The sequence below is a fragment of the Oncorhynchus mykiss genome, chromosome 28, assembly GCF_057628025.1.
Source record: "Oncorhynchus mykiss isolate SJ-2025 chromosome 28, ASM5762802v1, whole genome shotgun sequence".
Taxonomy (NCBI): domain Eukaryota; kingdom Metazoa; phylum Chordata; class Actinopteri; order Salmoniformes; family Salmonidae; genus Oncorhynchus; species Oncorhynchus mykiss.
In genome coordinates this window covers 6829209-6856444 of record NC_143049.1, presented here as the reverse complement: position 1 = coordinate 6856444, position 27236 = coordinate 6829209, and the positions used below count along the sequence as shown (strand labels likewise).

Genomic DNA, 27236 nt, shown 5'->3' with positions numbered 1-27236 from the left:
CACTCCACACATTTCTCGTTAAAGTTTCGGCAAGTCGGGTAGGACATCTACTTTGTGCATGACACAAGTACTTTTTCCAACAATTGTTTACAGACAGATTATTTCACTTATACTTCACTGTATCACAAATCCAGTGGGTCAGAAATTTACATACACTAAGTTGACTGTGCCTTTAAATTTCTTGGAAAATTCAGGGATTTATGTCAGGGATTTAGAAGCTTCTGATAGGCTAATTGACATAATTTGTTGCAAACCGTAGTCTGGCTTTATGTCAGTTTTGGAGCAGTGGCTTCTTCCTTGCTGAGCGGCCTTTCAGGTTGTGTTGATATAGGACTTGTTTTACTGTGGATATAGATACTTTTGTACCTGTTTCCTCCAGCATCTTCACAAGGTCCTTTGCTGTTGTTCTGGGATTGATTTACACTTTTCGCACCAAAGTACGTTCATCTTTGTCACGGCTGGCTGAAGGACTGGAACAAGGTGCAGCATGGTAAGCGTACAGCTTAACTTTATTTAAAAAATGACACCGACAAAACGAAGAACAAAAAAATAACAGTGACGCTATGTGCCCTGAACAACTACAAAGTTAACTTCCCACAAAACAGGTGGGGGGGAAAGGGTATCTAAGTATGGTTCTCAATCAGAGACAACAATAGACAGCTGTCCCTGATTGAGAACCATACCAGGCCAAGACAGAAATACAAAAAAACATAGAAAAAAGGACATAGAATGCCCACCCTAGTCACACCCTGGCCTTACCAAAATAGAGAATAAAAAGCCTCTCTATGGCCAGGGCGTGACAATCTTGTGGGAGCAAAACTCATGACTATGATTACATTTCCATTATTAGCAGCATCTATGTTGTCTACTTTGAAGAGCCTAGATGCTGCTAATAATGGAAATGTAATCATAGTCATGAGTTTTGCTCCCACAAGATGAACGTACTTTGGTGCGAAAAAAATGATGTCATGGATTTAGAAGCTTCTGATAGGCTAATTGGCTAATTTGTCATTTGGAGGTGTACCTGTGGATGTACTTCAAGGCCTACCTTCAAACTCAATGCCTCTTTGCTTGACATCATGGAAAACCAAAATAAATCAGCCAAGACCTCAGAGAAAAAATTGTAGACCTCCACAAGTCTGGTTCATCCTTGGGAGCAATTTCCAAACGCCCGAAGGTATCACGTTCATCTGTACAAACAATACGCAAGTATAAAAACCATGGGACTACACAGCCATCATACCACTCAGAAAGGAGACACATTCTGTCTCCTAGAGATTGTGGTGGAATATTGACTCAGAAATATTACTAGAACTTGTGATTTCAAAATAGACTTTAATACAAAGTAGCAAAGTCGAGCCCCTCCATGGAAAGTCTTTATTATGAACGTAACGGTCACGCCCTGGCCTTAGTTATCTTTGTTTTCTTTATTGTTTTGGTTAGGTCAGGGTATGAGATGGGGGATTTGTGTGTTTTGCCTGGTCTAGGGTTTTTTGTATGTTTATGGGGCTGTTTCCTTTCTAGGTAGTTTGTATGTCTATGGTTGCCTAGATTGGTTCTCAATTACAGGCAGCTGTCTATCGTTGTCTCTGATTGGGAACCATATTTAGGCAGCCATATTCTGTGGGTACTTTGTGGGTGGTTGTCTTCTGTCTTTGTGTCTATGCACCAGATAAGACTGTTTTTTTTTTTTTTCCTCCACATTTGTTGTTTTGTATTTAGTAGTGTTTTGTATTTTTCACGTTTATTGTCCTTATTAAACATGTTGAACACTAACCACGCTGCATTTTGGTCCTCTCCTTCAACGTAAGAAAACCGTTACAGTAACAGAGCTGAGCCCCTCCATGGAAAAAACAGAATTCTCATATTACAGAGTCCTGCCTTTATAGGATTCTGTCTTTACATAACGTATAGAGTCCCCTCCCTCTATATGAAAAAAGCTCCCTTGACCTTTCTCCATCACTATCTTTTCATCTCAGTTCTTGCTTGTTTACGCCGACATCTGAAAGCTGTATAGGTTATAATGGTAGCGAGGCCCTGGTCCTATATGTTCCATTCCTAATATAGCCATTCTGCCTAAGCTCTTCAAAGTGGACAGCCTAGATGCTGCTAATAATGGAAATGTAATCATAGTCATAAGTTTTGCTCCCACAAGATGAACGTACTTTGGTGTGAAAAATGTAAATCAATCCCACAACAACAGCAAAGGACCTTGTGAACATGCTGGAGGAAACCGGTACAAAAGTATCTATATCCACAGTAAAACGAGTCCTATAATCGACATAACCTGAAAGGCCGCTCAGCAAGGAAGAAGCCACTGCTCCAAAACCGCCATAAAAAAGTCAGACTACGGTTTGCATGGGGACAAAGATCGTACTTTTTGGAGAAATATCCTCTGCTCTGATGAACCAATAGTAGAACTGTTTGGCCATAATGACCATCGTTATGTTTGGAGGAAAAATGGGGAGATTGCAAGCCGAAGAACACAATCCCAAACGTGAAGCACGGGGGTGGCAGCATCATGTTGTGGGGGTGCTTTGCTACAGGAGGGACTGGTGCACAAAATAGATGGCATCATGTGTGAGGAAAATTATGTGGATATATTGAAGCAACATCTCAAGACATCAGTTAAAGCTAATGGGTCTTCCAAATGGACGCTGACCCCAAGCATACTTCCAAAGTTGTTGCAAAATGGCTTAAGGACAACAAAGTCAAGGTATGGAGTGGCCATCACAAAGCCCTGACCTCAATTCCATAGAAAGTTTGTGGGCAGAACTGAAAAGGCGTGTGTGAGCAAGGAGGCCTACAAACCTGACTCAGTTACACCAGCACTGTCAGGAGGAATGGGCCAAAATTCACCCAACGTTTTTGGGAAGCTTGTGGAAGGCTACACGAAACGTTTGACCCAATTTTGACTCTTGCAGCCAAACATACCCTTGTAAAACTGACTATCCTACCAATCCTCGACTTCGGCGTTGTAATTTACAAAATAGCCTCCAACACTCTGCTCAGCAAATTGGATGCAGTCTATCACAGTGCCATCCGTTTTATAACCAAAGCCCCATATATTACCCACCACTGCGACCTGTATGATCTCGTTGGCTGGCCCTCATTACATATCACTCTCCACCCCACTGGCCCCAGGTCATCTACAAATCTTTGCTAGGTAAAGCCCCGCCTTATCTCAGCTCACTGGTCATGATAGCAACACCCACCCACAGCACCCGCTCCAGAAGGTATATTGCACTGGTCATCCCCAAAGCCAACACTTCCTTTGGCAGCCTTTCCTTCCAGTTCTCTGCTGCCAATGACTGGAACGAATTGCAAAAATCTCTGAAGCTGGAGTCTTATATCTCCCTCTCTAATTGTAAGCATCTGCTGTCAGAGCAGCTTACCGATCACTGTACCTGTACACAGCCTCTGTACACAGCCTATCTTTAAATAGCACACCCAACTACCTCATCCCCATATTATTATTTACCCTCTTGCTCTTTTGCACCCTAGTATCTCTAACTCTGTGTTGTTGTTTGTGTCACACTGCTTTGCTTTATCTTGTCCAGGTCGCAGTTGTAAATGAGAACTTGTTCTCAACTGGCCTACCTGGTTAAAGAAAGGTGAAATAAAAAATATTAAAAATTAAACAATTTAACAACTTTAACAATTGAAAGGCAATGCTACCAAATACTAATTGAGTGTATGTAAACTTCTGACCAACTGGGAATGTGAAGAAATAAATAAAAGCTTAAATAAATAATTATCTCTGCTATTATTCTGACATTTCCCATTCTTAAAATAAAGTGGTGATCCTAACTGACCTAAGACAGGGAATATTAACTAGGATGAAATGTCAGGAATTGTGAAAAACTGAGTTTAAATATGTTTGGCTAAAGTGTATGTCAACTTCCAACTTCAGCTGTAGATATTCATAACAAATCAGCTGTTTCTAGCTACAATAGTCATTTACAACATGAACAATGTCTACACTGTATTTCTGATCAATTTGATGTTATTTTAATGGACAAAAAAAAATGTGCTTTTCTTTCAAAAACAAGGACATTTCTAAGTGACCCCAAACTTTTACACGGTGGTGTATATGCAGGCCTCAGCCACTACCCTGCGAGCACTTGATTCAGTATATCATGCAGCCCTCAGGTTCATAGCAAATCAGAAACGTCTAACACATCATTGTGATCTCTACAGCGCTGTTGGCTGGTCGTCATTGACCTTGCGTAGGCTTAAACACTGGTATACACTGATTTCTAAGGCCATGTTGGGTAAAATGCCATTTTATCTCTGTTCTTTTTTAATCAGGTCGGTAAATAAATATCAATTACGGTCCCATTTTCATTTGCTTTTGACTGTACCAAGAATTAGAACAGGTCAGGGTAGAAATAGTTTTAGTTACTCAGTTCCGTGGTCCTGGAATTCTCTCCTGAACATTTAAAAATGTGATGATCTAGTTTCGTTGGTGGAGTTTTAACACTTGATCGATGTAAATATCATAGAAGAGTGTAATTGTCTTTAGCACAGCTGTTTTTAGTATTTTGTTTATGTGACGTTATGTGTAATTGTTGTACTGTACGTTAGTCTATGGTTAGTCTATAGTTTTGTTTAATATTGTGTTAGTTTATGTCTGAAACGGTGTTCCCCCTGCTGCTATTGGAGCAGGTCTCTCTTGGAAAAGAGATGTTATCTCAATGAGAAAAACCTGGATAAATGAAGGTTAAAAAATAAATGAAGCTGGTAGAGAGAATGCAAAGAGTGTGGAAAGCTGTTCCGGTCAGCCTCAGAGAACAACATCGACATATACACTGACTCCGTGTGTGAGTTTATAAGGAAGTGCATTGGAGATGTTGTACCCACTGTGACTATTAAAACCTACACTAACCAGAAACCGTGGATGGATGGCGGCATTCGCGCAGAAGTGAAAGTGCATTTAACCATGGAAAGAGGTCTGGTAATATGTCTGAATATAAACAGTGTAGTTATTCCCTCTGCAAGGCAATCTAACAAATGAAATGCCAGTACAGGGACAAGGTGGAGTCGCAATTCAATGGCTCCGACACGAGACGTATGTGGCAGGGTCTACAGGAAATCACAGACCACAAAAAGAAAACCAGCCACGTCACGGACACGGACGTCACGCTTCCAGACAAACTAAACACCTTCTTTGCCCGCTTTGAGGATAATACAATACCACCGTCGCGGCCCCCTAACAAGGACTGCACCGCCCGCTCTCTCCTTCTCCGTGGCTGACGTGAGTAAAACATTTAAACGTGTTAACCCCCGCAAGGCTCCTGGCCCAGACGGCATCCCTAGCCATGTCCTCAAAGCATGCACAGACCAGCTGGCTGGTGTGTTTACGGACATATTCAATCGTTCCCTATCCCAGTCTGTTGTCCCCACATGCTTCAAGATGGCTACCATTGTTCCTGCATCCAAGAAGGCAAAGATGACTGAACTAAATGACTACCGCCCCGTAGCACTCACTTCTGTCATCATGAAGTGCTTTGCGAAACTAGTCAAGGATCATATCACCTCCACCTTACCGACCACCATAGACCCAGGTACACAGGCACAACAGGTACACAGGCAACGCAATCGCCATCACACTGCACACTGCCCTATCCCATTTGGACAAAGGGAATACCTATGTTAGAATGCTGTTCATTGACTACAGCTCAGCATTCAGCACCATAGTACCCTCCAAGCTCATCATCAAGCTGGAGGCCCTGGGTATCAACCCTGCCCTGTGTAATTGGGTCCTGGACTTTCTGACGGGCTGCTCCCAGGTGGTGAAGGTAGGAAACAACATCTCCACTTCACTGACCATCAACACTGGGGCAACACAAGGGTGCGTGCTCATCCCACTCCTGTACTCCTTACTCACCCACGACTGCGTGGCCATGCACACCTCCAACTCAGTCATTGCAGACGACACAACCGTAGTGGGCTTGATTACCAACAACGACGAGACAGCCTACAGGGAAGAGATGAGGGGGGGGGGACTCGGAGTGTGGTGTCAGGAAAGCAACCTCTCACTCAACGTCAATAAAACAAAGGAGCTGATCGTGGACTTCAGGAAACAGCAGAGGGAGCACCACCTATCCACATCGAAGGGACAGCAGTAGAGAAGGTGGCGTACACATCACAGACAAACTGAAATGGTCCACTCACACAGACAGTGTGCCGAAGAAGGCGCAACAGCCCCTCTTCAACCTCAGGAGGCTGAAGAAATTTGGCTTGTCACTGAAAACCCTGACAAGCTTCAACAGATGCACAATCGAGAGCATCCTGTTGGGCTGTATCACAGCCTGGTATGGCAACTGCACCTCCCTCAAACACAAGGCTCTCCAGAGGGTGGTGCGGTCTGCACAACACATCACTGGGGGCAAGCTACCTGCCCTCCATAACACCTACAGTATCCGATGTCATAGGAAGGCCGGAAAGATCATCAAGGACATCAACCACCCCTGCTCACACCACTAGAAGGCAAAGTCAGTACAGGTGCATCAAAGCTGACTGAAAAACAGCTTCTATATCAAGGCCATCAGACTGCGAAACAGCAATCACTAACTCAGAGGCTGCTGCCTACATGGAGACCCAATCACTGGCCACTTTAATAAATGGATCGCTAGTCACTTCATACAATGCACTCTAAATAATGCCACTTTAATAATATTTACATATCTTACAGTACTCATATCATATGTACTGTATATACTGTATTTTATACCGTCTATTGCACCTTGCCTATGCCGCTCGGCCTTCGCTCAACCATATACTTACATGTACATATTCTCATTCACCTCTTTAGATTTGTGTGTATTAGGTAGTTGTTGGGGAATTGTTAGATTACTTGTTAGATATTACTGCACTGTCAACTAGAATCACAAGCATTTCGCTAAACTCTCATTAAATCTGCTAACCATGTCTATGTGACCAATAACATCTGCTAACCATGTCTATGTGACCAATAACATCTGCTAACCATGTCTATGTGACCAATAACATCTGTTAACCATGGGTATGTGACCAATAACACTTTATTTGAGCTGTCATCAAGGCAAAGTGTGGCATTTGAGAATCTCAAATATAAATATATTTTGATTTGTTTAACACTTTTTTGGTTACTACACGTGTTATTTCATAGTTTTGATGTCTTCACTATTGTTCTACAATGTAGAGAATAGTAAAAAAATAATGAATAGCCCCTGAATGAGTAGGTGTGTCCAAACTTTTGACTGGTAGTGTATACTGAACCAAAATATAAAGGCAACATCACCTTGTCAGAGAGAGATTGACATGGTTATCAAAACATCACGCCAGGCCGACACGAAACACAGTTCTTATTTTAAGTGTTTCTAAAGTTCCCTATGGGATAAATCAATTATGTAAAAATGATTGAAACCAATTTCCTGTTTGACCACTAGGTTTTATTGGTATTATGACACCTCAACTGTGTTATTCTTGTTTCTCTGGTGGGGAGAGATGTGGATAAACTGTTTTTGACTTCACAGTAGGCCAGTGCTATCAGGATCCGTGGAACGTCCCTATCCTAAACCCTAACCTTAACCATAACTCTGACCCTGACCCTAACCTTTTTGTTTATTTATTTTTATTTCACCTTTATTTAACCAGGTAGGCTAGTTGAGAACAAGTTCTCATTTACAACTGCGACCTGGCCAAGATAAAGCAAAGCAGTTCGACACATACAACAACACAGAGTTACACATGGTATAAACAAACATACAGTCAATAATCCAGTAGAAAATATATATACAACATGTGCAAATGAGGTAGGATAAGAGAGGTAAGCCAATAAATAGGCCATGGTGGCAAAGTAATTACAACATAGCAATTAAACACTGGAATGGTAGGATGTGCAGAAGATGAATGTGCAAGTAGAGATACTGGGGTGCAAAGGAGCAAGATAAATAAATAAATACAGTGAATATATACAGGTGCAGTGATCTGTGAGCTGCTCTGACAGCTGGTGCTTAAAACTAGTGAGGGAGGTAAGAGTCTCCAGCGTCAGGGATTTTTGCAGTTCGTTCCAGTCATTGGCAACAGAGAACTGGAAGGAGAGGCGGCCAAAGGAAGAATTGGCTTTGAGGGTGACCAGTGAGATATACCTGCTGGAGTGCGTGCTACGGGTGGGTGCTGCTTTCGTGACCAGTGAGCTGAGATAAGGTGGGGCTTTACCTAGCAGAGACTTGTAGATGACCTGAAGCCAGTGGGTTTGGCGACGGATATGAAGCGAGTCCCAGCCAACGAGAGCGTACATGTCGTACTGGTGGGTAGTATATGGGGCTTTGGTGACAAAACGGATGGCATCCAGTTTCCTGAGTAGAGTGTTGGAGGCTATTTTGTAAATGACATCGTCGAAGTCGAGGATCGGTAGGATGGTCAGTTTTACGAAGGTATGTTTGGCAGCATGAGTGAAGGATGCTTTGTTATGAAATAGGAAGCCAATTCTAGATTTAATTTTGGATTGGAGATGTTTAATGTGAGTCTGGAAGGAGAGTTTACAGTCTAACCAGACACCTAGGTATTTGTAGTTGTCCAACATGGGTTGTTAGTTGTTACTGGTGGTAGCCTACATGGGTTGTTAGTTGTTACTGGTGGTAGCCTACATGTGTTGTTAGTTACTGGGGGTCTACATGGGTTGTTATTTGTTACTGGGGGTCTACATGGGTTGTTAGTTGTTACTGGTGGTATCCTACATGGGTTGTTAGTAGTTACTGGTGGTAGTCTACATGGTTTGTTAGTTGTTACTGGTGCTATCCTACATGGGTTGATGGTTGTTACTGGTGGTAGCCTACATGGGTTGTTAGTTGCTACTTGTGGTAGTCTACATGGGTTGTTAGTTGTTACTGGTGGTCTATATGGGTTGTTAGTTGTTACTGGTGGTTTACATGGGTTGTTAGTTGTTACTGGTGGTATCCTACATGGGTTGTTAGTTGTTACTGGTGGTATCATACATGGGTTGTTAGTAGTTACTGGTGGTATCATACATGGGTTGTTGGTTGTTACTGGTGGTCTAAATGGGTTGTTAGTTGTTACTGGTGGTAGCCTACATGGGTTGTTAGTTACTGGTGGTCTACATGGGTTGTTATTTAGTAATGGTGGTAGTCTACATGGGTTGTTAGTTGTTACTGGTGGTATCCTACATGGGTTGTTGGTTGCTACTTGTGGTAGTCTACATGGGTTGTTAGTTGTTACTGGTGGTAGCCTACATGGGTTGTTAGTTGTTACTGGTGGTATCCTACATGGGTTGTTAGTTGTTACTGGTGGTAGCCTATATGGGTTGTTAGTTGTTACTGGTGGTAGCCTATATGGGTTGTTAGTTGTTACTGGTGGTAGCCTACATGGGTTGTTAGTTGTTACTGGTGGTAGCCTACATGTGTTAGTTACTGGTGGTCTACATGGGTTGTTATTTGTTACTGGGGGTCTTTATGGTTTGTTAGGTGTTACTGGTAGTATCCTACATGGGTTGTTAGTTGTTACTGGTGGTCGTCTACATAGGTTGTTAGTTGTTACTGGTGCTATCCTACATGGGTTGATGGTTGTTACTGGTGGTAGCCTACATGGGTTGTTAGTTGTTACTGGTGGTCGTCTACATGGGTTGTTAGTTGTTACTGGTGCTATCCTACATGGGTTGATGGTTGTTACTGGTGGTAGCCTACATGGGTTGTTAGTTGTTACTGGTGTTAGCCTACATGGGTTGTTAGTTGTTACTGGTGGTCTATATGGGTTGTTACTGGTGGTATCCTACATGGGTTGTTAGTTGTTACTGCTGGTAGTCTACATGGGTTGTTAGTTGTTACTGGTGGTCTACATGGGTTGCTAGTTGTTACTGGTGCTATCCTACATGGGTTGTTAGTTGTTACTGGTGGTAGCCTACATGGGTTGTTGGTTGCTACTTGTGGTAGTCTACATGGGTTGTTAGTTGTTACTGGTGGTAGCCTACATGGGTTGTTAGTTGTTACTGGTGGTATCCTACATGGGTTGTTAGTTGTTACTGGTGGTAGCCTATATGGGTTGTTAGTTGTTACTGGTGGTAGCCTATATGGGTTGTTAGTTGTTACTGGTGGTAGTCTACATGGGTTGTTAGTTGTTACTGGTGGTAGCCTACATGGGCTGTTAGTTGTTACTGGTGGTAGCCTACATGGGCTGTTAGTTGTTACTGTTGGTAGTCTACATGGGTTGTTGGCTGTTACTGGTGGTATCCTACATGGGTTGTTAATTGCTACTGGTGGTAGTCTACATGGGTTGTTGGTTAATACTGGTAGTCTTTGTGGGTTGTTAGTTGTTACTGGTGGTAGCCTACATGGGTTGTTTGTTGTTACTGGTGGAGGCCTACCTGGGTTGTTAGTTGCTACTGGTTGTAGTCTACATGGGTTGTTAGTTGTTACTGTTGGTAGTCTACATGGGTTGTTAGTTGTTGCTGTTGGTAGTCTACATGGGTTGTTAGTTGTTGCTGTTGGTAGTCTACATGGGCTGTTAGTTGTTACTGGCGGTAGCGTACATGGGTTGTTAGTTGTTACTGGTGGTATCCTACATGGGTTGTTAGTTGTTACTGATGGTCTACATGTGTTGTTAGTTGTTACTGGTGGTCTACATGGGCTGTTAGTTGTTACTGGTGGTAGCCTACATGGGCTGTTAGTTGTTACTGTTGGTAGTCTACATGGGTTGTTGGCTGTTACTGGTGGTATCCTACATGGGTTGTTAGTTGCTACTGGTGGTAGTCTACATGGGTTGTTGGTTAATACTGGTAGTCTTTGTGGGTTGTTAGTTGTTACTGGTGTTAGCCTACATGGGTTGTTTGTTGTTACTGGTGGAGGCCTACCTGGGTTGTTAGTTGCTACTGGTTGTAGTCTACATGGGTTGTTAGTTGTTACTGGCGGTAGCGTACATGGGTTGTTAGTTGTTACTGGTGGTAGTCTAAATGGGTTGTTAGTTGTTACTGGTGGTAGCCTACATGGGTTGTTAGTTGTTACTGGTGGTATCCTTCATGGGTTGTTAGTTGCTACTGGTGGTCTAAATGGGTTGTTAATTGCTACTGGTTGTAGTCCACATGGGTTGTTAGTTGTTACTGGTGGTATCCTACATGGGTCGTTAGTTGTTACTGGTGGTAGCCTACATAGGTTGTTAGTTGCTACTGGTGGTATTCTACTTGGGTTGTTAGTTGTTACTGTTGGTAGTCTACATGGGCTGTTAGTTGTTACTGGTGGTAGCGTACATGGGTTGTTAGTTGTTACTGGTGGTATCCTACATGGGTTGTTAGTTGTTACTGGTGGTCTACATGGGTTATTAGTTGTTTCTGGTGGTCTACATAGGTTGTTAGTGGTTAGTTGTTACGGGTGGTCTACATGGGTTGTTGGTTGCTACTGGTGGTCTACATGGGTTGTTAGTGATTAGTTGTTACGGGTGGTCTACATGGGTTGTTAGTTGTTACTGGTGGTAGTCTAAATGGGTTGTTAGTTGCTACTGGTAGTCTATGTGGGTTGTTAGTTGTTACTGGTGGTAGCCTACATCGGTTGTTAGTTGTTACTGGTGGTAGCCTACATGGGTTGTTAGTTGTTACTGGTAGTCTACGTGGGTTGTTAGTTGTTACTGGTGGTATCCTACATGGGTTGTTACTTGTGGGAGTCTACATGGGTTGTTAGTTGTTACTGGTGGTAGTCTACATGGGTTGTTAGTTGTTACTGGTGGTAGTAGACATGGGTTGTTAGTTGTTACTGGTGGTAGCCTACATGGGTTGTTAGTTATTACTGGTGCTATCCTACATGGGTTGTTAGTTGTTACTGGTGGCCTACATGGGTTGTTAGTTGCTACTGGTCGTCTATATATGTTGTTAGTTGTTACTGGTGGTCTATATATGTTGTTAGTTGTTACTGGTGGTACCCTACGTGGGTTGTTGGTTGCTACAGGTGGTAGCCTACATGGGTTGTTAGTTGTTACTGGTGGTAGTCTACATGGGTTGTTACTTGTTACTGATGGTGGCCTACATGGGTTGTTACTTGCTACTGGTGGTATCCTACATGGGTTGTTACTTGCTACTGGTGGTATCCTACATGGGTTGTTAGTTGTTACTGGTGGGCTACATGAGTTGTTACTGGTGGTATCCTACATGGGTTATTAGTTGTTACTGGTGGTAGTCTACATGGGTTGTTATTTGCTTCTGGTGGTAGCCTACATGAGTTGTTAGTTGCTACTGGTGGTAGAGAAAACCGAGACTGGATCAACAACATTGGAGCTACTCTACAATACCCACCTAAATGAGTGAAAAGAAGGAAGCCTGTGCAGAATAACATTATTCCAAAACATGCATCCTGTTTGCAATAAGGCACTAAAGTAAAACAACTTTTTAAATTTTCAAGCATGATGGTGGGTGCATCATGTTATGGGTATGCTTGTCATCGGCAAGGACTAGGGATTTTTTTAGGATAAAAAGAAACGGAATAGAGCTAACCACAGTCAAAATCCTAGAGGAAAATCTGGTTCAGTCTGCTTTCCAACAGACACTGGGAGACCTTTCAGCAGGACATCAACCTTAAACATAAGGCCAAAAATAAACTGAAGTTTCTTACAACATTTAATGATCCTGAATGGCGTACTTACATTTTTGACTTAAATCCGTTTGAAAATCTATGGCAAGACTTGAAAATGTCTGTGTAGCAATGATCAACAAAAAAAAAAGCTCTTCCAGACTTACCCTGACAGACTCACTGTAATCACTGCTAAAGGTGATTCTAACATGTACTGACTCAGGGGTGTGAATACTTATGTATTCTGTATTTCATTTTCAATAAATGTGCAAAATGTTTTAAACATTGTTTGTTGCTTTATCATTATGGGGTATTATATGTAGATGGATGAGAATACATTTTTTTTTAAATCTCTTTTGAATTCAGGCTTTAACTCAACAGAATGTGGAATGAGTCAAGGGGTATGAATACTTTCTGAAAGCTCTGTAACTATGCAGATAGGCCTGCTATAACTGACAGAGATGTATTAATTTGAAGTAGCAGAAACCTATACAATCTGGCTAACTACCAAGCACATCCCCAGCCAAGTCAGAATCCGCCTGTCTTGCACTAACCAAACCTCCGCATGGCCTGGTGAGATTTACATTTTCACACTCCGTCTGTGACAGAATCATGTACAGCACGTGTCAAACTCAATGCCCGTAGAAGGTGGTTGAGTAAACAGCAAACAACAAAAAATCTGGAAACTGACATTAAAATGACTTAAAAGAAATTGATACTGTGTAGAAATGATAATGAACATTTATTTATAGTCTCTTCTATCTGTCCAGCTTGCTAATAGTCATCTAAACGAAAGCTAGGGAGTCAAGGAGCATAGAAAATTCCAAAAGTGATTGTAACTATTTTTAGCTCATTTGGAGGGCGAGGAAATGTAACACATTTTAAGTGCGGCACCCCAGACTTTGATTGTGGCCCGCAGGGAAATACGTTCGACACCCCTGATGTACAGAATCAGTGTGCGTGTTTGTGTGTGTGTGATAGGCCTACGAACCCAGGGGCATGGATTCGGACTCAGTCAAAAACATTTCAAACCAGACAGTAGTTTATGTACAGTAGGCTACAAATGTCATATCTTAATTTGATCATTCTGTCATTGCAGAGCATTTTTGCTGCACTGCAGGAAATTCAAATGATCCTCATGATTTACATAGACAGAAAACTGCAGGTTTTCAGTGAATTTATCACTAGATCTCAGACATAAACTACATCCTACTGTAGCCTATGAAAACGAATTTCCCGTTAGGAATGATCCCTTTTTTACATTTGTATAATCGAATCCTCCTGCTGCAGGATTATTTCACTCCTGATGAAACTGGTCAAATTAAGATCCGACATCTGTAGGCCTTAGGGAGGGGCCAACTGGTTTGATATTGTATGAAGCTGCCACACAGGGCATTTTATGATCTCTTGAATTTGTAGTTAAGTGTCATTTTTTGTGGATTACATGACCCCCCTTTTTCTCCCCAAATTCATGGTTTCCAATTGTTAGTAATTACTATCTTGTCTCATCGCTACAACTCCCGTCCGGGCACGGTAGAGACGAAGGTCGAAAGCCATGCATCCTCCCAAACACAACCCAACCAAGCCTCACTGCTTTTTAACACAGAGTGCATCCAACCTGGAAGCCAGCCATGTGTCGGAGGAAACACTGTGCACCTGGCGACCTGGTCAGCGTGCACTGCGCCCGGCCCGCCACAGGAGTCGCTGGTGTGCAATGAGACAAGGATATCCCTACCGACCAAACCCTCCCTAACCCGGACGACACTAGGCCAATTGGAAGAAGTATAGGGACCCGCTCAGTTTTCCAGATTTATTGAATTATCCATGTGGTCTGTATTAAAGGGCACTCAATTTAATATAACAGGCTTAAATTCAATATTGGTGCACAATTTCTACTTAAAATATCAAAGGACGCAAAAGGCCCTGTTTTAGTGGGACAAGGCTTCTATCTAGTGTTCTTTTCCCTTCTCTCTACTCCTTCTATTTGAGGGCTATGCCCTGAAGGCCATTATTAGGCTCTGTATTAATTATGTCGGAGGGGAATTGGATTGGAGCTCTTTCATCTGCTTTGTCTCATTTGTACACAAAGGAACCAAGGGCAGCGCTTTTCTAGGGCACCTCGTTTCTGGGGGCAGGAAGGAGAGACCCACTGGTTGGGGTGGGAGGGAGAGGGTTGCACAGAGAGGTGTGTGTGTGGGCTGAAATCACCTAAACTCAGAAAATACGTAGTTTAAAGAGGAACACAATCCCTCACATGGACATAGAGCAGGAACAACGCCCCTGACGCACACACACACACTCTCTCTCTCTCTCTCTCTCTCTCTCTCTCTCTCTCTCTCTCTCTCTCTCTCTCTCTCTCTCTCTCTCTCTCTCTCTCTCTCTCTCTCTCTCTCTCTCTCTCTCTCTCTCTCTCTCTCTCTCTCTCTCTCTCTCTCTCTCTCTCTCTCTCTCTCTCTCTCTCTCTCTCTCTCTCTCTCTCTCTCTCTCTCTCTCTCTCTCTCTCTCTCTCTCTCTCTCTCGTCCCTTATAGAATGAGTGTTAGTAGAACAGTAAAAGGCTACCTGTGTTGCTTGTGTATAACGCTGACAGCTGGTGTAAGTGATGTCATCAAGGGGATACCCAATGCCTTGTCCAGTGTAAAGGGAGATAAGACAGAGAGAGTGGTGGATAACACAGAAATCTTATCAACTAGCCTGATAACTTCTATACTAGGTATGGAGGGAGGGAGAGAAGAGATGAGTTGGATGTATCTGCCAGCTCTGAGATCAGAGGCTTGTTTTTGTTTTGTATTGTCACTTGCTCGCAAGCCAGCGTGCAACTATGTGTGTGTGCCTGTGACTACGTGTGTGGATGACTGTGTGTGTCTATGCTGGGTTTTTGCCCTATGTCAATGGATTCCTGCACTCTCAATGATTGAAGGACAATCCCTACCGTTCGGGAAGTGTGCATAACGCATGTGTCGTCTCTGGTTTCTGTGTGTGTGTTTGTCATCCCCTCTCTCTCCCCGTGTAAAGCGGATGCTTACTGTGATTAATGGTATGTTAAATGTGTGTGGCCCTGGGAGTCCAACACCTTGGTGTTCTATTTGAGACACCCTCAGTAAATCATCTGGCTGAATAAACATCACTGAGCTGTCCTGCTCGCTGTCATTAATTCAACGACTCGTGGGTAAAGCAGAGAAGACACAGTTAACGCCTAGCTATAAATCAGCAGGAATAACAGCATATACACACACACACACACGAGTTTGGAGGGTACTATGCTGAGCTGTAGTCGATGTACAGCATTCTCACATAGGTATTCCTCTTGTCCAGATGGGTTAGGGCCGAGAGAGACAGAGAGAGACACACACACACACACACACACACAGACAGACAGCACATGCATCTGTACTCCATTACACACACAAAGGAAAAGCACTGCCTACATTACAAATGTCACGCAATTCCTCCTGATTCTGGTACTGAGGCTCAAACCCAGGACCTCTGCCATGCTAGCACACAAGACTGCCCTCCGAAAGCTTCTTGCCAGTCAGCACCACAGAAAAACTATCGATTTGGCAGTGCAAGTGGGGAAAATTCAGGCTGAGGAGTGCGTTTCACACATCCAGCCAGCTCATTTTCGACTGGAGTCCCTTGGCAGGTTATTAAAAATAATGAAAATGTCAACACAGACAGACAATGAGCAACGAATGATAAGCAACACTTTTTATTTGGTATTTTATTAACCCCCCTCTTCAGAGGACACATATCTGGTGTGTTCTTTTACAGCTTTTCTGCTACATATACATATATTCCACCTACACATTCTGCTACATATACAGACATTCCACCTACACATTCTGTTACATATACAGACATTCCACCTACACATTCTGCTACATATACATACATTCCACCTACACATTCTGCTACATATACATACATTCCACCTACACATTCTGTTACATATACATACATTCCACCTACACATTCTGCTACATATACAGACATTCCACCTACACATTCTGCTACATATACAGACATTCCACCTACACATTCTGCTACATATACAGACATTCCACCTACACATTCTGCTACATATACATACATTCCACCTACACATTCTGCTACATATACATATATTCCACCTACACATTCTGCTACATATACATACATTCCACCTACACATTCTGTTACATATACATACATTCCACCTACACATTCTGCTACATATACATACATTCCACATACACATTCTGCTACATATACATACATTCCACATACACATTCTGCTACATATACATACATTCCACCTACACATTCTGCTACATATACAGACATTCCACCTACACATTCTGCTACATATACAGACATTCCACCTACACATTCTGCTACATATACATACATTCCACCTACACATTCTGCTACATATACAGACATTCCACCTACACATTCTGCTACATATACAGACATTCCACCTACACATTCTGCTACATATACATACATTCCACATACACATTCTGCTACATATACAGACATTCCACCTACACATTCTGCTACATATACAGACATTCCACCTACACATTCTGCTACATATACATACATTCCACCTACACATTCTGCTACATATACATACATTCCACCTACACATTTGACATACATGGTACTTTTATATAAGCAGTCACATGACAATAATACAATACCAAGCATCAGCTCTTTAAACCCGCCCCTCAGGCACTCTCAGTCAATCCCACCTATCACCATAGACCTCAGCTCTTCAATCCCACCCCCTCAGCCTCTCTCAGCCCATCCCACCTATCACCATAGACCTCAGCTCTTTAACCCTAGCCCTTAGCCTCTCTCAGCCCATCCCACCTATCACCATAGACATCAGCTCTTTAACCCCAGCCCTCAGCCACTCTCAGCCCATCCCACCTATCACCATAGACCTCAGCTCTTTAACCCCAGCCCTCAGCCACTCTCAGCCCATCCCACCTATCACCATAGACCACCCTCGTTTGGTTTCCATGTGCCATATATTTTTCAATTGTGCTGTGATGTTTCACATACATTTTGAACCTTTCTAATCGGTATCCACAAATCCACAGATCCACAGATTGTGAGCCAAAGATGAAAACCTTTCCTACCAGTAGTATTATATTATTTATTGACTGACTATGGCTTTCCAGATCGCCCAACACTGCTATTTGTAAGGTTCATTTTAAGTGAACGTTGTGATTTTTGAACCATTCCTGAACCTGTGAGCAGAAACATGCTACATAGGGGCAATACCAGAACAAATTATCAGTGATTCTGTGTCTTCACAACAAAATCTACAGAGCTGAGATGGTTGTATGCAACATATATACAGCACTCTGTTGATGGCAAGAATTGTGTATAATCATTTAAAGAGAAAAACTCAAAAGTGTTGTTTTTTTACCAGTTCATGTGCCATGGAATTGGTACATCGAAAATCTCTTCCCATTTATTCTGCAACCTGTGTGGCTCAGCTGTCAACGTCGTTTGTCCTGAAATGAAACTGGTATATATTTCATTTCATACCAGTTCCTTTCAGCCAATGTGTATCTGTAATATATGGCAGGCAGACGAGTTTTTGATTAGTCATAAATTAGAATTTTTAATCTGTTAATTGCCAAAAAGCTATTTTTTTTAACAAAGGATGAGCCTTTTTGAATTATCTACTGGATAACCATTTTGGGTTGAAGTATAACTTATGAGTGAAGCTTTTAAGTGAGATGTTTAAAGCTTTAATATTTCATCATTTTAGACCCCAAACTCATTTGTCTGGCTTAAAATTCCTGTTCATGGTTGCAGAATCATATCTGTTTTTTCAAACTTTCTATTGAAATTGATTGTGGTCAGCTCATTTATATGTTTTGAGATGTGTCTTTTGACGATCCGATACGTACAGTAGCATGCAGACAGACAGCAATAACATAAAAAGCAATCAAACAAAAAGACAATGTCTACACACCTCACAAGCTACGGGCAACAAACAACATGGAAAGCAGCTATTATTAACAGCTATAGATTGTGTTCACACACCTGATTGTCCTTTAGCCATGTCTTTTTGAGTTCTTTGTGAAAACGCGGAAGGTAAGCGCAGGTACCTGTGTCTGACGGCAGTGTGTGAGAGACATGGGAAGCTCTCACAGACTGAAGGTGCTTTTCCTTATTGGGAACTACAGTATCCATCACCTCTCATGACAGACCTTGTGGATCTGCTGCCATGGATGTTCTGCTTGATAAAGGCACTAAGTGGAGGGGGAGCTAGGCCAAATAGGATCTTGAAAACAAGACATGCGTCTGTGTATTTCACAAGACTTTCCCAGATCACGAGCTCATGCTTTCTTTTTATTATGTTTTATTTATTTATTTTGGACCCTTTTTTCTCCCCAATTCCGTAGGTATCCAATTGGTAGTTACAGTCTTGTCTCATTGCTGCAACTCCCATACGGACTCGGGAGAGGCAAAGGATGAGAGCCGTGCGTCTTCTGAAACACAACCCAACAAACACTGCTTCTTGACACATTGCCCACTTAACCCAGAATCTCTAGTGGCACAGCTAGCACTGCGATGCAGTGCCTTAGACAACTGCGCAACTCGGAAGGCCAGCTCATGCTTTCTGAGGATGTTACAATGGTGTTGGATATTGGAGTTTTTATCAAGCACCTTCAAAGCATGTTTGTAGAAAGACTGAATCGGTTTCAATATTGTACAGCAAGCTTGGGCCCAACAACAGGTAACTGCCAAAATAAAGGAAACACCAGCATAAAGTGTCTTAGTAGGGCGTTGTGCCACCACGAGCCAGAACAGCTTCAATGCACCTTGGCATAGATTCTACAAGTGTCTTAGTAGGGCGTTGTGCCACCACGAGCCAGAACAGCTTCAATGCACCTTGGCATAGATTCTACAATACTTATTTTCCACCATAATTTGCAAATAAATTCATAAAAAATGTGATTTTCTGGATTCTTTTTTCTCATTTTGTCTGTCATAGTTGAAGTGTACCTATGATGAAAATGTACAGGCCTCTCTCATCTTTTTAAGTGGGAGAACTTGCACAATTGGTGGCTGACTAAATACTTTTTTTGCCCCACTGTACTTTGTATCCCTCATTTGCTCCTTTATTTTGGCAGTTACCTCTAGTCAAGCCGTAGGGGAGAGGGGTAGGTTGAGCCATTTTATACATTCAGAATCACTCCATCAAGGGAAATATAGTATTCTTTCTAACAAAGATATATACATATATTTCAGGATGTTGTGTATCCCTGGAAGTAATCAGAATTCATGTAAACATTACAGTTTTGAAAACATAGCTTGTCCAAAGAAAGTGGTCTCTTGGCACCACCCAGGTGTGGTGTAGCTTGAGCCACGGGACAGGGTAAGTTGAGCCACTGTCCGTACTGCATGACAAATTATCACTACCTTTCTGAAACCATGTCTTGAGAGATTGTAATCAGCGATCCCCATGTGCTACACCTGTTCTAACAGTCTCTCTCCATCTCTCTTTCTTCCCTCACCGCTCTCCCTCCAGGTCGCGCATTGCTGAGGTTGAACGGGGAGAAGTTGGAGAGGATGGGCATCGTCCAGGAGACACTGAGACAGGAGGTTCTACAGCAGGTCCTTCAGCTACAAGTCAGAGAAGAGGTCCGCAACCTGCAGCTGCTCAGCAGAGGTGAGGTGAGGTGAGGTGAGGTGAGGTGAGTGAGTGATCCATTCACCTGCATTCACCTGGTCAGACTGTCATGGAAAGGTGTGCTTAATGTTTTTTCCACATGGTGAATGTCCGTAGCCAGATCTGTCCAATGCCGGACATTGTACACAGGTTCTACTGAGCTATCATATGGAATGTTTTAAGATGGTTATACCATGTATCATTTAGCTATTTGCTTGTGAATTTTAGGACCAAGGTGCTGCGTGATCGGAGTTCCACATCTTTATTTATTAAAAGTGAAACTTCTCAACAAAAACAAACAAGCAACGAAACGTGAAGTAACGTAGTGCAACAAGCACATACACAAACAATATCCCACAAAGCAGGTGGGAACAAGGACACCTTAAGGATGATCCCCAATTAGAGACAACAATAATCAGCTGCCTCTAATTGGGAACCATACTCAATCCCAAACATAAATTGACTAGAACACCCCCTAGTCAAACCCTGACCGACAACACCATAGAGAACCAAGGGCTCTCTATGGTCAGGGTGTGACAGTACCCCTGCAAAACCTGAAACCAAATGGGGGGGATGACTGATGTTGATGGCGGCTCTGGTGCGGGTCGTAACCCCCGCCCAGAACCCGGATCCGGCGATGGTGCCGGGCTGAATGCCGTGCCTGGACTGGGCATCGGCGCAGAGGAAGGCTCCGGCCTTGTAGCTGGACTGGACACTGTGCCTGGACATCGGCGCAGAGGAACGCTCCATTCTTGGAGCGAGACTGGTCACCGTGCCTGGACTGGGCATCGGACTGATGACACGCTCCTCAGGTCGAGTGCGTGGAGCCGGCACAGGATGCTCTGGGCTTGGGAGGCGCAATAGAAGCCTAGTGCGTGGAGCCGGTACATGTGGCACCGGAACTGTTGACACACACATCAGGGCGAGGGCGGGGAGCCGGCACAGGACGTACTGGGCTGGGGAGGCGCACTGGGGGCCTAGTGTGTGGAACCGGCACAGGTGGCACCGGACTGTTGACACGCACTTTAGGAAGGGTGCGGGGAGCTGGCACAGGATGTCCCGTTGTTGGGGAGGCGCACTGGAGGCCTGGTGCGTGGAGCCGGCACAGGTGGCACCGGACTGTTGACACGCACTTCAGGGCGAGTGCGGGGAGCCGGCACAGGATGCTCTGGGCTTGGGAGGCGCAATAGAAGCCTAGTGCGTGGAGCCGGTACATGTGGCACCGGAACTGTTGACACACACATCAGGACGAGGGCGGGGAGCCGGCACAGGACGTACTGGGCTGGGGAGGCGCACTGGGGGCCTAGTGTGTGGAACCGGCACAGGTGGCACCGGACTAGTGACACGCACTTCAGGGCGAGTGTGGGGTGTTGGCACAGGACGTACCGGACTGGGGAGGTGCACTGGAGGCCTGGTGCGTGGAGCCGGCACAGGTGGCACCGGACTGTTGACACGCACTTCAGGGCGAGTGCGGGGAGCCGGCACAGGATGTACCGGACTGGGGAGGCGCACTGGAGGCCTGGAGCGTGGAGCCGGCACAGGTTTCACCAGACTGCTGACAGGCTCCTCAGGTCGAATGTTGAGCAGAACACACTTGACCAACATCTCTCTCCTCTCTCTCTCTCTCCCCCACAACTTCTCCATCGTCTCCCTGACGGTCTCTGGCTCTTCCCTCTACTCCGCCACCAGCTCCATGTACCCCCCCCCCCCCCCAAAAGAACTTTGGGGTTTCTGTGGCACCGGACTGATGACAAGCTCTTCAGCACGCCTGTGCTGCAGCCTACTCCTCGCCTCCACCTCTCTCCAGTATCCCTCATTGAATTCCTCCACTGTCTGCCTTTCGGGCTCTTGCAGTCTCCGCTTCTCAGCCAACAGCTCCATGTGCCACCCCCAAAAATCTTGTAGTTTCTGTGGTCGCGGCCCCCGGCGTCGTTACTGTCCTTCCTGACTCCCGCCAAGGTAGGGTCTCGCATCCACTCATGATCTCCTCCCATGTCCAAAACTCCTTTACCTCATGAACACGCTGCTTGGTCCTTGCTTGGTGGGATATTCTGTCACGTTTGTTATAATGGACGGACCAAGGCGCAGCATGATCGGAGTTTCACATCTTTATTAAAAGAAACAATAAACAAGCAATGAAGTAACGTAGTGCAACAAGCACATACACAAACAATATCCCACAAAGCAGGTGGGAACAAGGACACCTTAAGGATGATCCCCAATTAGAGACAACAATAATCAGCTGCCTCTAATTGGGAACCATACTCAATCCCAAACATAGAAATACATTTACTAGAACACCCCCTAGTCAAACCCTGACCGACAACACCATAGAGAACCAAGGGCATCTATGGTCAGGGAGTGACAAAGGCTGACATAGGCTAATGTGGTAGATTGAGACGCAGCCCATGCAAAACAGATATCTCTATCTTAAACTGACACATTTTGATGGGGATTTATTTGTAATGTTACTTAGATTGACTCACAGGAGACAGAGAGAGATACAGGGGGAGAGAAGGAGCAAGACAGAGACAGGGAGAGAGAGAGGGAGACAGAGAGAGAGAGATACAGGGGAAGAGATGCAGGTGGAGAGATACAGGGGGAGAGAAAGAGCAAGACAGAGAGAGAGGGAGACAGAGAGAGAGAGATGCAGGGGAAGAGATGCAGGGGGAGAGATGCAGGGGGAGAGAAAGAGCAAGACAGAGAGAGAGGGAGACAAAGAGAGAGAGATACAGAGAAAGACAGGGGAGAGTTAAAATGCTGTGTCGGACATTTCTATTAATTTCCAGTTCAACAAGCATTGACTGTGTCCTATCAGATAGCTAATTGAGTGGCCTCATAAAACACCTGATAACCAAGCGGGTGGTTGGGAGGAGAGGTGAGGGAGAGAGGTGGTAGAAGGATGTAGAGAGGAGAGGAGATGAAAAGGGGATTAGGGATGGAAGTGGAGACGGGGTTAAGGGGAAGTAGGTGAGGGAGGGGTGAAAAGGGGTCAGGGGTTGGAGATAGTGAGTGTTGGGATGAGGACGGGATAAAGTGGAGGGTGGAAAGTTGAGTGTGGTAGGTTTAACAGAGGATTTCAGCCTGGCGACTCGTATCATACACTAATTTCAGATTCATCTGACAGAAATGAACATGATATTTAACATTGATTGCTGTGTTACTTAAAGAGAGGCTGTTTTTAAGGTACAAGGATTTGACTGAATGGATCTAGCTTGGGGTTTGTTTACACTACTGAGGCTCTTTCTTGTTTTTAGATTTGACCTCCAGTGTTTTTTAAATGTATGCCACACTCTCGGTTCTGCTTCTCTCACCTTTTCTGTCTTCCTTCTTTTTCCCTCTGCTTCTAACTTCTTTTTCTCTCCAGACCTTTACCACCAGGTGTGCATGGGTAGAGGTTTGTAAACAAAAGCACTGAGTAAACGTTGTGTGTTTGATTCAATGTTCATCCTCGGGGCTGCATCCCCCCCTGCTTCCAGCCTCTGGACTCTTCCAGCAGCAGCAGAGGAATCTATCTGTGGGGGGTTCAGACGCTCACAACAACACTGTAATCACCCTGAGCACAGACCCCTATAACTTCTGTTGGGTCATTCCATGAAAAGAGGGCCTTTTGCATCCCTTTGATATTTGAAGTAGAAATTGTGCACCAATATTGAATTTTAAAACCTTATCATATTAAATGAAGTGCCCTTAAATATAGTCCACATGGAGAATTCAATAAATATTTTATCATATGAATGAAGGCTTGCAAAAGTGCCAAAATTCTACATTTTGACCTGTCCCTCCGTCAACCCTGTGCCACTTCTAGAAAGGCCACAGCCTGATCAACTCTATGTGAAGGAGATGTGTCGCGCTGCAAGAGGAAAATGGTGGTCACACCAGATACTGACTGTTCTGATGTCTATAATTTATTTACCGTCATCGGAAATGATGGTAGAAACATTATGTACAAAAGAAAACAGACAGAATAGCAGAATTGGTCAGGAGCCTTTAAAACGGCTGCTATGTAATACAGCGCCATTCTCATATTCTCATATGTTCTGATGTTCCGTGTCCAAGTGGAGTTCTGTTCACAGTTCCGTGAGCTGCCTGTCTGTCTGCACGCTCAACAGAACTGCAGGTGAAATGTAAATTCACTGAGGCAGAAAGCATGACAGGCTCAGCAATTAAAAAAGAACATGACATTTTTACTCAAACACAAATTTTCTCCGGAAATCCCTTCGTCCGCCTCTCTGCTTTCTCTCTCGTCTCTTCTCCCTAGTCTCTGATGTGTTTATATCAGAGAGAAAGTACCTCTTTACCTGAACAATCTCAAGCCACCTCCTCAATCCCGTCTGCCTTTCTGTCTCTACCTGCTAACCAAGTCTCTCCCTGTGTCTATCTCAGGGTGTTTCATTCCAATGCCATGTTAGATTTGGCCATGTCTTAGAGACAGGTGGCTGTTACTCTCTCCATATCAGGGGATAACTCAAATGCCAAATGTCTCCGGTGTTGCTTTTCATTCCTCCGATAGGAAATATAGTCTTCCCAGCGTCCTTTGTTGTCATTTGAGGCAGAGTGTAGTTGGCACAGAAATCAACCGTTCATAGAGGTCAATGAGTTTGAGAATGGTTTTTACCTGAACCTGAGGTTACACTCTACAGACTCCTGTTTCAGAAACAATTCTCAATGCAACCAGGTTGTTGACAGATGAGACAGAGTTTGAAGAGAGGTAATACGGAGGCAGGTGTTCTGGATTTGGGTGTGTGTGTTGGAATTGGCTATCAGGGTGTGAAAGACACCCAGTGATGCCCATCTAACCCCAAACCCCACTGTTCCTTCTATCCATATCTAAATAATGAATTTGCCTCTCGATCTCTCTCTCTCCCTGCAGCCTCCTTCGGAAACCTTTCTTAGCTCGATCCCTTTCTCGATCCCTTTCTCCTCCGCTGAAACAATACGTCACCAGTAGCTATGGTAGGACCTGCTCACTCCAGATATGTGACAGCAGAACTGGGCTGTAAAAGGAGAGAACGGAAGAGGGGAGAGAACGGAAGAGGGGAGAGAACGGAAGAGGGGAGAGAACGGAAGAGGGGAGAGAACGGAAGAGGGGAGAGAACGGAAGAGGGGAGAGAACGGAAGAGGGGAGAGAACGGAAGAGGGGAGAGAACGGAAGAGGGGAGAGAACGGAAGAGGGGAGAGAACGGAAGAGGGGAGAGAACGGAAGAGAGGGAGAGAAGAGTCTATTTTCTACATGACAAACAGACTGAAGGAGGATTCCCATTCAACAAGGCCAAACTGGTTTAAACGAGGAGCGACGGAGTGGGAGAGAAAGAGACAGTGAACTGCTGAATAAAAGAGCACAGACTGTGACTGTAGACAAATCAATTTGTCAAATCAAAGTTATATTATTATAACTACATGAGGTTCTTGGCTTCTTCTTTCATTTTGGGATGAGAACTATTACTGATCAATCAATGTGGTACATTACAGTGGGTGGCTTATTCCAAGATGGGTGGAAAGGAAATGGGAAACCGGATGTCAATGTCTCTGTATGATACATTATGAACAGGGTTGTGAGTATCTTTTCCTCTCGGGATTTTCATTTTGGAATATGTATATCGTTTTGATAGATCTAATTCATACAGTATAACGTACATCATTGCCTACGTGAGCACCCTCTCCCCAAAGCATATTCTCTTCCTTTCTTCTATAAAGCTGTGCCATGACGATGTACAGAATGTCACCTCCCAGATCATCTCTTTGTACTGTCGATGAACCATGTCTATGACAAACATATATATTTGAACGTTCTAGAGTAATATAATCTGTAGAGCTGAATATAATGTAGATCTTTCTATACATTTAGTGTTTTATCAACAGAGGGAATTGAAAGAACATGCTATGATTTGGTGTAAATGTTTTAGCCATAGCTGTATTTGATAAAGCCATCATCGGTACAGGGTGTAGCTGGCCAGAAGGAATGGTTATTTTCTAGCAGTATGAATCAAATATCTACATCTCCCATGATGCAGTAATAGTATACTGTAGTCACAACTCTATTGTATAAAAATAATATTTATCCTACGTATATTTAGTGTATTTTCCCCTAATATCAGGAGTACAAAACGTTAGTCCTTGAGGGCTATCCTGCTGGTTTTCTCTGTCTCTCTCTCTCTGTGTGTCTCTCTCTCTCTCTCTCTCTCTCGCTCCCTGTCTCTCTCTCTCTCTCTCTGTTTCTCTCTCTCGCTCCCTGTCTCTCTCTCTCTCTCTCTGTCTCTCGCTCCCTGTCTCTCTCTCTCTGTCTCTCTGTTTCTCTCTCTCTCGCTCTCTCTCTCAATTCAATTAAATTAAATTCAAGGGCTTTATTGGCATGGGAAACATGTGTTAACATTGCCAAAGCAAGTGAGGTAGATAATATATAAAGTGAAATAAACAATAAAAATTAACAGCAAACATTACACATACAGAAGTTTCAAAACAATAAAGACATTACAAATGTCATATTATATATATATATATATATACAGTGTTTTAACAATGTACAAATGGTTAAAGGACACAAGATAAAATAAATAAGCATAAATATGGGTTGTATTTACAATGGTGTTCTTCACTGGTTGCCCTTTTCTCGTGGCAACAGGTCACAAATCTTGTTGCTGTGATGGCACACTGTGGAATTTCACCCAGTAGATATGGGATTTTATCAAAATTGGATTTGTTTTCGAATTCTTTGTGGATCTGTGTAATCTGAGGGAAATATGTCTCTAATATGGTCATACATTGGGCAGGAGGTTAGGAAGTGCAGCTCAGTTTCCACCTCATTTTGTGGGCAGTGTGCAGATAGCCTGTCTCTCTGTCTCTCTCTCTCTGTCTCTCTGTCTCTGTCTCTCTCTCTCTCTCTCTCTGTCTCTGTCTCTCTCTGTCTCTGTCTCTCTCTCTCTCTGTCTCTCTCTCTCTGTCTCTGTCTCTCTCTCTCTCTCTCTCTCTCTCTCTCTCTCTCTCTCATTGATCAGTATTGTA

At 43.7% G+C, this 27236-nt stretch overlaps 1 protein-coding gene across 1 annotated transcript in view; it reads left to right on the top strand.

The window, feature by feature from the left end:
• LOC110508394 (sterile alpha motif domain-containing protein 10) overlaps window positions 1–26104 on the top strand; it is a 107278-nt gene extending 81174 nt beyond the window's left edge. The window contains exons 4-5 of the mRNA XM_021588899.3: window positions 20094–20234; window positions 25108–26104. Coding sequence (XP_021444574.2) covers window positions 20094–20234; window positions 25108–25130 — 164 coding nt within the window. The 3' untranslated portion in view covers window positions 25131–26104. The remainder of the gene's footprint in view (window positions 1–20093; window positions 20235–25107) is intronic.
• The last annotated feature ends 1132 nt before the right edge of the window (window positions 26105–27236 follow it).